Raw genomic sequence first — 10,731 nt, 5'->3', positions numbered from 1 at the left:
TGAAGCACGTTCCAGGTTATGTTGTTATTCTTTTCGTGTGCGACTAAGATGCATCAGTGGCAAAGAGAGAAGGAAAAAACAACTAATGTAGTTAGAAAGAGACAGCATAATGTGCAAAATAATGTTCAAAAACTTTTATAAAGTTGGGATTCGAAACGCAAACGTCAGATGTAATCACACGTCGATTTGTTGTTTTTCCGGAAAATTCCAAAAAAAATCGTAATTCTTAAAAATTACTTTAGAAAAATCATTCGTGTTGTGTTTTTTGTTGTAAAATTCAACAATGCTGACGTCTAAGGTGAGTTTATATGTGTAATTCTCGGTTAATAATTGTAAAACATCATAAAGCTTGCATAAGTTTTTATTTTGCATAAAAAGTATGTAAGTATTTATGACAATGCACTTTGCGGTTCGTCCTAACCTTGGCCTCTTATCTGAAATCCTTTTCACTAATGAAGAATTACACAATAATGTGAAATGAACCATGTACGACCACGAATTTTACTTCGAAAAAAACAAGATAACTTTTTTATTTATAGATATTTATTACGGATTTCGCTTGTTTAGCAATGTTTAAATACCTACAGTTTCTTATTTCTTTCTTTTTCTATAATTACGTTATTTTAGCTATAATACATGCTCGCCGGCTACAATGATACTACGCAATTTAACTTCGTTAAAATCCAAGGACTTTTATATAATAAAATCAAATGTAAATTTATACAGACAGATGTAACACACGGATTTAAAAGTACAACAAACTTATTGACATGATTAATTAATTATTATTTTATATTAGAGTATGGGAACTAAAGCATACAATAAATTAATATTATAATTATATTCTGTTGCTAAGTTATGTCAGAATTAAATTAAAATACTTTCCCACTTATGTAAAAAAACAGAAAATAAATTTTAAGTGCAAAATACCTTTTCTCTCTTACATATCTGTTCATTTTTTTTTCCTTACGTCATCTCTCTATTTTATTTTATAAAAAAAAAATTAAAAAGATTTTAAAATGCACCTATAAGGTTTGCCAAGCTCACTGTTGTTATACTTTTGTTTCAGCTTGAAGTACTGGTAGATTTTGGTGCAACTGCAGATCAGAAGTTAGTTGATAAAACATTAAATGAGTTGAAATCACATGATGGAGTGGTTGAGGTCAGTAAAACATCCTTTAAATGCATCCACAGTTACATGAGTAAGATAAAATTACAGCAAATGTAGAACAAGAAAAATTGTAATAAACATTTGGTGATTTAAAGGAGTTAAAGTTTGTTGGCAGCTCTTCTCATTGGTCCTACCTTCCGAACTGGCGGTAAATTCACTCTTTGTATCATTGACTATCATAAGTGTCTGTACTTGACTTAAATGAATAAATGATTTGGTATTGATTTGAATAATATCAAAGCTTTTAAGCGGTTTTAAAACATTTGTAAAACTTTCTCCTAATCTTGTTTTACCTACATCATCCTTCTCATTCCTTCTTTCCATCTTGTATTTCATCCTTAGTATCCCTTTTTTTTTTAATGTCTTCTCACTTCTCATTTTTCATTAATTCTCCTTCAATCATGAATCTGACACTGGCTTTTTGTCCCACATGTATGTATTCATCTACAGTTAAAATTCTACCCACCAAACTATGCAATATCCATACTTACTAATGTTATAAATGCGAAAGTAACTCTGTCTATCTGTCTGTTACTCAATCACATTTAAACTACGGAATTAATTTGCATGGAATTTGGTATGGAGATATTTTGATTTCTGAGAAAGGACAGGTTACTTTTTACTCCGGGACGCATTCCCATTGGAAAATTAGGGTGGCGGACGAAGTCGCGGGTAAAAGCTAGTTGAGACATAAAAAATGATCATATGGACAATTTAATTTACTCAATATGTGACAAAAGGGAAACAATTTGATTTTGAGAATAGTATACAGATTTTACATAATTTTTCAGGCGGTATTCAAAGATGGTGCCATTATGGTTGAGACAAACCTACCAAGTACTAACATACTGGACATGGTGACCAAGACTTCAGGGAAAAGAGCTGTTCTACAAGGTTTTGGAGGTCAGTAGATACCACATCTTATGAGGCGCCCATAGCCAGTTGCGCTCACCGGTCAGTAAACGATCTGTGGGTTAAGCAACCCTTAACGCGGTTATTCTATAGATGGGTGACCGCATAGTGGTATTTGAGGTGGGTGTCTCCGTGCTTCGGAGGGCACGTTAAAAGTCGGTCCCGGTTGTTGTCTACTAAGATAACAATCGTTAAGCCACGTCAAAGGCCTCTCGGGCGGCTTGAATAACTTTGACACTAGGTTGACCACTAACCATACGACAAACAAACTACCACATCTTATAATGCCCTCAAGTCACTCCCAGTCATTGAAACCAGTCAACTGTGGTGTAGTTCGTTTATAGCAGGGCAACCTTTTCTTGTAGTTATAACGACAATATTTAATGTAGTCACAGATAATATTATTTTTTACTTTTTAGTTTATTTTGCAGTATTTTTCGTGGGAATTTGGTTTTTGTTATTTGTTTAATGTTGATTTACGGGGCACACTGTATATTAAACACTAGCTGACCCGCGCAACTTCGCTTGCGTCACACAAGAGAGCCATAATTTTCCCCGTTTTTGTTACATTTTTTACTGGTACTCTGCCCCTATTGATCGTAGCGTGATGATATATAGCCTATAGCCTTCCTCGATAAATGGGCTGTCAAACAGTGAAATAATTTATCAAATTGGACCAGTAGTTTCTGAGATTAGCGCGTTCAAACAAACAAACAATCAAACAAACAAACTCCTCAGCTTTATAATATTAAGTATAGAGTATAGATTACTATATTTGTTTTTGTTATTTGTTTAATGTTGATTTACGGGACCACCTGTATATTAAACATTAATTTCTTAATTTCAGAAACGCAATCGGCCGTAGCAATGATATCCAGTCAGTCGTGTTGTCAGTCCCGTGTGATGGGAGTGATAAGGTTCCAGCAGTCGACCGAAGGTCCTCTAGTAGCTGATGGCAGTATAGATGGACTGAGCAGTGGGTTACACGGACTACATGTCCATGATACTGGAGATTTAAGTCAGGTATATAACACAACTAGTTTTTACCCGCGACTTCGTCCGCCACCTGAATTTTTCCATGGGAATGCGTCATTTTCCCGGGGTAAAAAGTAGCCTATGTCCTTTCTCGAGTATCAAAATATCTCCATACCAAATTTCAAGCAAATTGGTTCAGTAGTTAAGGCGTGATTGAGTAACAGACAGAGTTACTTTCGCATTTATAATATAAGTATGGATGAACCACTAATGCCCGGTACTGAGGCACATTTAGCGGTTGTTTATTTATTCAAACTGTTTTTTTATATGAGTTTAAACGCTATTGAATAGATAAACTATCGCTAAATGTACCTCAGAAGCCCGGGTAATTATTTTTTTTATATTATTTCTTGAAGTACGAGGATGCCTATTGCCTGTTATGGAGAAAAAAATGGCGTGTTGCCACGGGTTCGAACAGTTGACCACATTTCCAAAATAAAATAAAGTATCTGTATCAAACAGGTCACCGTCAGCTGTATAAGTCGAGTCACTGATGTTATACATTCTGTATGTTGTATACAGTGGCGTAACTATATCGTTCGAGGCCCGTGGCAAATTCATCGGATGGGCCTCCTCCCCCCAATATAAAAAAGTTGAAATGTATGATAATTAAAAAATTGGGAGTTGGGATTCTCCTATGATCGGGGGCCCCTTCCGGCTGGGGCCCCGTGGCATTTTGCCGACTTGCCACCCTGTAGTTACGCCACTGGTTGTATACCTCCAGCCACGAACCTTGCATACAAGACTAAGCTGTTATACTTACTATATTATATGAACTGTCTTACTTACTTTCAATTTCAGATTGTGGTATGGTCCAAGTAACTATTTTATTTAAGAAAAAAATAGTTTTTAATTTTCATATTTTCTTTAAAATAAGTAACCGAAACTGTGCAAAATAGTGGATAATTGAAAATAATGTCATATCCGAAATTGTTATGATTGAAATATCATTAATATCTCTACATGAAATCACGTCTTTTCTCTTATGGAGGTAGGCAGAGACTAAACGCCATATCCTTGCAAACAATTCTTTATTCACATTTATATTTGTCTTGTTTGTATGTATGTTCCAGGGTTGCAACTCAATAGGAGGTCACTACAACCCTCTAGGGGCCCCGCACGGTGCCCCCAGTGATGAGGTGTCCAGCCGGCACGCGGGGGACCTGGGGAACATAGTGGCAGATGAGACTGGCAGAGCTACGTTTAGAATAGTTGATAATGTACTAAAGGTATGTTAATTTTATTATAAGCTGACCACTCGTGTGAAAAATTATTGTGAATGATATTTAAATTCATATTCGAAATATCTTTTATTTCGCATGGTAGAATTTTCCTGGTAGATTTCGTGATAATGACGACACATGGTAGAATTTTCCTGCTAGATTTCATGATGAAGACGTTTCATAGTAGAATTTTCCATGATGAAGACGTCTCATGGTAGAATTTTCCATGTCGAAGACGTCACATGGTAGAATTTTCCACGACGAAGACGTCTCATGGTAGAATTTGCCAATACGAAGACGTCTCTTGGTAGATTTTTACATGAGAAAGACGTCTAATGGTAGAATTTTCCGTGTAGAAGACGTCTCATGGTAGAATTTTCCATGATGATGACGTCTCATGGTAGAATTTTCCATGTCGAAGACGTCACATGGTAGAATTTTCCACGACGAAGACGTCTCATGGTAGAATTTGCCAATACGAAGACGTCTCTTGGTAGAATTTTCCATGAGGAAGTCGTCTCTTGGTAGAATTTTCCATGTAAATTACATGACGAAGACGTCTCATGGTAAAATTTTCCATGAGGAATTCGTTTCATGGTAGAATTTTCCATGACGAAGATGTCTCATGGTAGAATTTTCCATGATGAAGACGTCTCTTGGTAGAATTTTCCATGACGGAGACGTCTCATGGTAGAATTTTCCATAACGAAGACGTCTCATGGTAGAATTTTCCATGACAAAGTCACCTCATGGTAGAATTTTTCATGACGGAGACGTCTCATGGTAGAATTTTTCATGGCGAAGACGTCTCATGGTAGAATTTTCCATGACGAAGACGTCTCATGGTAGAATTTTCCATGACAAAGTCACCTCATGGTAGAATTTTTCATGACGGAGACGTCTCATGGTAGAATTTTTCATGGCGAAGACGTTTCATGGTAGAATTTTCCATGACGAAGACGTCTCATGGTAGAATTTTCCATGACAAAGTTGTGGAGGAACGAGGTGATCGTGTTCCTCCAACACAAAGGGAGGATCCTCCGACCAGGCGAGGTGATCATAACTTTTAAACTCTCGCGTTGCATGTTTAATGTATAATAGAATACGGGAATTAACGCGAACACGCATTTTAAGGTAAAATGCGTGTTCGCGTTAATTCCCGTATTCTATTATACATTAAACAGGCGAGGTGATCATGCCTGGTGGGCCTAGGCTGCCCGACTGTTGTAGTCGGGAACTTGTATATATAGTTAGTTGCAGTGCAAACTTCGATAGCGCGATCTAGGACTTGTGACGTCAGTCACACTGCGCGTGGTGGTTGGTTGCGCGCTGGTCCCAGTAGATGTCGCTGTATGTAGCGAGCCGCTACATCACTCCCCCTCAGACCGTAGGTCGATCTTCTCTTCATGTCAGGCAGTCTCTCCAGTGCCATGCATTGATGAGTTCCAGTGAGTCGGAACTCGAATTCCGCTAGTCCCAGTGAGTCGAAACTGTATGCCGCAAGTCCCAGTGAGTCGAAACTGTATGCCGCAAGTCCCAGTGAGTCGGAACTGTATGCCGCTAACTCCAGTAAGTCGGAGAGGTGCGGTGTGCGGTGTGCGGTGAAGTGTCCCCAGTGAGTCGGGGCGAGGTGCTTGTTGTCTGCGGTGAGTCGAGACGAAGCGTTGCGGTGCCCTGGGTGCGTCAGAGTAGCGTGACGATGATGCCCAGGTTGGATGCCGCTGAGGCCGTAGGGTATGCCAGTCATGTGCGTGAGCGACATGTTCGTGGAGTGCCCTGGTGTGGCCGAAGATGCTGGCTGGAGTTGTACGACTGCTGCTGTAGGAGTGAGGAGTGATGAGGGTGTGAAGGTTTGCTGCTGCTGGTCTGATCTTCGTGAAGGCTGCTTTCAATCACGTCGGGGTCACCACTGTGGAGGAACGAGGTGATCATGTTCCTCCAACCAAAGGGAGGATCCTCCGACCAGGCGAGGTGATCGTGCCTGGTGGGCCTAGGCTGCCCGACTGTTGTAGTCGGGAACTTGTATATATAGTCAGTTGCAGTGCAAACTTCGATAGCGCGATCTAGGACTTGTGACGTCAGTCACACTGCGCGTGGTGGTTGGTTGCGCGCTGGTCCCAGAAGATGTCGCTGTATGTAGCGAGCCGCTACAAAGTCACCTCATGGTAGAATTTTCCATTACGAAGACGTCGCATGTTAGAATTTTCCATGACGAAGACGTCTCTTGGTAGAATTTTCCATGAGGAATTCGTCTCATGGTAGAATTTTCCATGACGAAGATGTCTCATGGTAGAATTTTCCATGGCGAAGACGTCTCATGGTAGAATTTTCCATGACAAAGTCACCTCATGGTAGAATTTTCCATAACGAAGACGTCTCATGGTAGAATTTTCCATGATAAAGTCACCTCATGGTAGAATTTTTCATGACGGAGACGTCTCATGGTAGAATTTTTCATGGCGAAGACGTCTCATGGTAGAATTTTCCATGACGAAGACGTCTCATGGTAGAATTTTCCATGACGAAGACGTCTCATGGTAGAATTTTCCATGACAAAGTCACCTCATGGTAGAATTTTCCATGATGAAAACGTCACATTGTAGAATTTTCCATTACGAAGACGTCGCATGGTAGAATTTTCCATGACGAAGACGTCTCATGGTAGAATTTTCCATGATGAAGTCGTCTCATGGTAGAATTTTCCATGATGAAGAAGTCTCATGGTAGAATTTTCCATGATGAAGACGTCACATGGTAGAATTTTCCATTACGAAGACGTCTCATGGTAGAATTTTCCATGACGAAGACGTCTCATGGTAGAATTTTCCATGACAAAGTCACCTCATGGTAGAATTTTCCATGATGAAAACGTCACATGGTAGAATTTTCCATTACGAAGACGTCGCATGGTAGAATTTTCCATGACGAAGACGTCTCATGGTAGAATTTTCCATGATGAAGTCGTCTCATGGTAGAATTTTCCATGATGAAGAAGTCTCATGGTAGAATTTTCCATTACGAAGACGTCTCATGGTAGAATTTTCCATGATGAAGTCGTCTCATGGTAGAATTTTCCATGATGAAGAAGTCTCATGGTAGAATTTTCCATGATGAAGACGTCACATGGTAGAATTTTCCATTACGAAGACGTCGCATGGTAGAATTTTCCATGACGAAGACGTCTCATGGTAGAATTTTCCATTACGAAGACGTCGCATGGTAGAATTTTCCATGACGAAGACGTCTCATGGTAGAATTTTCCATGATGAAGTCGTCTCATGGTAGAATTTTCCATGATGAAGAAGTCTCATGGTAGAATTTTCCATGATGAAGACGTCACATGGTAGAATTTTCCATTACGAAGACGTCTCATGGTAGAATTTTCCATGACGAAGACGTCTCATGGTAGAATTTTCCATGACAAAGTCACCTCATGGTAGAATTTTCCATGATGAAAACGTCACATGGTAGAATTTTCCATTACGAAGACGTCGCATGGTAGAATTTTCCATGACGAAGACGTCTCATGGTAGAATTTTCCATGATGAAGTCGTCTCATGGTAGAATTTTCCATGATGAAGAAGTCTCATGGTAGAATTTTCCATGATGAAGACGTCACATGGTAGAATTTTCCATTACGAAGACGTCTCATGGTAGAATTTTCCATGATGAAGTCGTCTCATGGTAGAATTTTCCATGATGAAGAAGTCTCATGGTAGAATTTTCCATGATGAAGACGTCACATGGTAGAATTTTCCATTACGAAGACGTCGCATGGTAGAATTTTCCATGACGAAGACGTCTCATGGTAGAATTTTCCATGACAAAGACGTCTAATGGTAGAATTTTCCATGATGAAGACGTCTCCTGGTAGAATTTTCTTTATACTGTGAAGGAACGAGGTGTTATGTTGAGAGACCCTTGCCCAGCAGTGGGACAGTAATGTGTTAAATTTATTTATTTTATTTGTTGCAGGTGATGGATATTATCGGTCGGTCAGTCGCCGTGACTGATAAGAAAGATGACCTAGGTAGAGGCAGCTCACCTACTTCTAAGATAGACGGAGATAGTGGCAAACCGTAAGTATTAACCAAATCTATACTAATATTATAAAGCTGAAGAGTTTGTTTGTTTGTTTGTTTGAACGCGCTAATCTCAGGAACTACTGGTCCGATTTGAAAAATTGTTTCAGTGTTAGATAGCCCATTTTTCGAAGAAGGCTATATGCTATATATCATCACGCCACTACGACCAATAGGAGTAGAGTACTAGTAAAAAAATGTTACAAAAACAGGGAAAATGATGACCCATTCTTGCTTATGTGACGCAAGCGAAGTTGCGCGAGTCAGCTAGTAGAAGAAAATACTTATCACATAGAACAGTTTTACTATAAGTCACAATCTTTGGCAAATTAACAAGCTATTTACACATACAAACTGAATCACTTCAGAAATCAATTACAGACAAATGAATTATGAGAAAAATACAGCGTGACCATTCAAACGGGCAGAGGTACCCCTTAGCTAGTGAATCCTATGGAAAAGAGAGCTCAGAATGAGCTCGCAGCCCTTTGATGGACTCTGTCACGTGACCAACGTCACATTTCTTTTACTTCCTCTAACACATATGGCATTTCTTTTTCTTCCTCTAACAATATTATAAATGCGTAGGTTTCTGAGGATTAATGATTATATTAATGTTTGTTACTCTTTCACGCCTCTATCTTATATTTTTTTTCTTTCTTGATTGCCTGTGTGGCGCGGTCGGTTGTGTATGCGACTGCCGTGCTAGTGGTTTCAGGTTCGAATCCTGGGTCGGGCTAAAGGTTTATTTTGAGATTTTCTGTTAAGAATTTCTGTGACCTTGTCCGGAGTTAGGAAGTTGAGGTCATAGGTCAGAATTTGGAAGTCATAGACCTCCGTGGCTCAGAGAGCACGTGTCGCCGTCGGTCCTGCGCCTGACCTCTCACTGGTCGTGTTTCTCACCGCACTATGAGAGTGATGTAATAGAGAGTGTACCTGTGTATTGTGCACACACTTGGACACTATAAATAAAGTCCTGCACTGTTGGCCAGTTTCAATGAAACTGGCCGCTGTAGCCAGATATCGGTTAGGACAATATTACTATTACAAGTATGTATTTCGAAGCATATAAGTTTGTTTATCAGTTATCTGGTTACAGTACAAGCTCTGCTTAGTTTGGAATCAAATTACCGTGTGTGAGTTGTCTAATAATATTTATTTATCTTTTCAGAGTAGCCTGTGGCATAATCGCTCGTTCGGCGGGCATTTTCCAAAATCCCAAACGAATTTGTGCGTGCGACGGTGTCGTCGTGTGGGACGAAAAAGATAGACCTCTCGCAGGCAGGGGGAGACGGGTCGAGAAGAAGTCTTGTTGTCAGAAAGATAAAGAGAATAGTGGAGAGTTCCAAAGATGCTGTAAGGTTTAAAAGCAAAATATTATTAGGTCGGGGAAAAAGTCTTTTCGCATTATAGTATGTATGAACTTGTAATAAAATCTCTTTGGCTTCAAGAATCACTAATGAGTACACGGTTCATTAGGTTTCTTTCTGTGAGCTCGTGAGGTACCCAAATATCGAGCTTTCATGTGTAGAGAAAAGATTTTATTACAAGTTTATACATAGTATAATGCGGAAAGACTTTTTCCCCGACCTATGTTGGTTTAAATTTAATAAATTAAGTTCGAAAATGGTGTCATTTTTTGTAGATGGGATTAAATGTATTGTGTTTATGGTGAAAAAAAAGAATTCAAGTTATTTTTTTTGTTAGAGTAATTGTAACTGCAAACTGCAGTAGACTGTAGACTGCAAACTGCACGCGACAGCGGGTTTTGTTCTGTCGTCGGCAGTCTGAAAGAATTCTTTTTTCAGTCACTGCTCTTAGAAACATATTTTTACTTCAAGCTTTTCAAAGTTTGCACTAAAATTAATGTCTGTATAAAATATGTATTTTTAAATACTATCTAGGTACATTTTTAGCTGTGTAGTACTAAAATTGTATAAATCATTTTGGCTTTAATGTACGTCTAAATAAATTAGTTATAGTGGTATGGAACCAAAATTGTATTTAATTTTTGTAATTACCAAAAATAATGTGTGTGTAAAAATGTTTTTCAAATGGTTTCTGAAATAAATTGTGACAATTTCGCCATTTTATGTGGTTAAAACCTTTGGGTGTTGTTATTTGATGAATAAATTATTTTTTTATTTAACTGATTTGTGCCTTATTTCCCCTGTATTTATACCTTTTGCACTTAGCATTGCAATATACATCTTCAGAAGTTGCTGAAATTCATATTTTCAGAATATTTTACATAATTTTACCAAAATCATTTGATCTATGTCAAATGTAAATGCACTAAGTTTCATTC

General features: G+C 38.6%; 1 protein-coding gene across 1 annotated transcript; it reads left to right on the top strand.

Annotated features, from left to right (window-relative positions):
* Positions 1-137: 137 nt before the first annotated feature.
* Ccs (Copper chaperone for superoxide dismutase) lies at positions 138-10,572 on the top strand. Its single transcript, XM_076133788.1, has 7 exons — positions 138-298; positions 1,070-1,162; positions 1,963-2,074; positions 2,931-3,106; positions 4,192-4,347; positions 8,317-8,420; positions 9,595-10,572. The coding sequence occupies exons 1-7, from the start codon at positions 284-286 to the stop codon at positions 9,788-9,790; spliced, it is 852 nt and encodes a 283-aa protein (XP_075989903.1). The 5' UTR covers positions 138-283; the 3' UTR covers positions 9,791-10,572.
* The last annotated feature ends 159 nt before the right edge of the window (positions 10,573-10,731 follow it).

Source organism: Anticarsia gemmatalis, chromosome 30, assembly GCF_050436995.1.
Source record: "Anticarsia gemmatalis isolate Benzon Research Colony breed Stoneville strain chromosome 30, ilAntGemm2 primary, whole genome shotgun sequence".
NCBI classification, from domain to species: Eukaryota; Metazoa; Arthropoda; class Insecta; order Lepidoptera; family Erebidae; genus Anticarsia; species Anticarsia gemmatalis.
Note: the sequence above shows the minus strand (reverse complement) of the source record. Positions and strands in the feature narration are given on the sequence as shown.

Coding starts and splice junctions, on each gene's coding strand:
- Ccs (XM_076133788.1), top strand. Junction 1,163..1,962: donor CACATGATGGAGTGGTTGAG/GTCAGTAAAACA, acceptor ATAATTTTTCAG/GCGGTATTCAAAGATGGTGC. Junction 2,075..2,930: donor TGTTCTACAAGGTTTTGGAG/GTCAGTAGATAC, acceptor TCTTAATTTCAG/AAACGCAATCGGCCGTAGCA.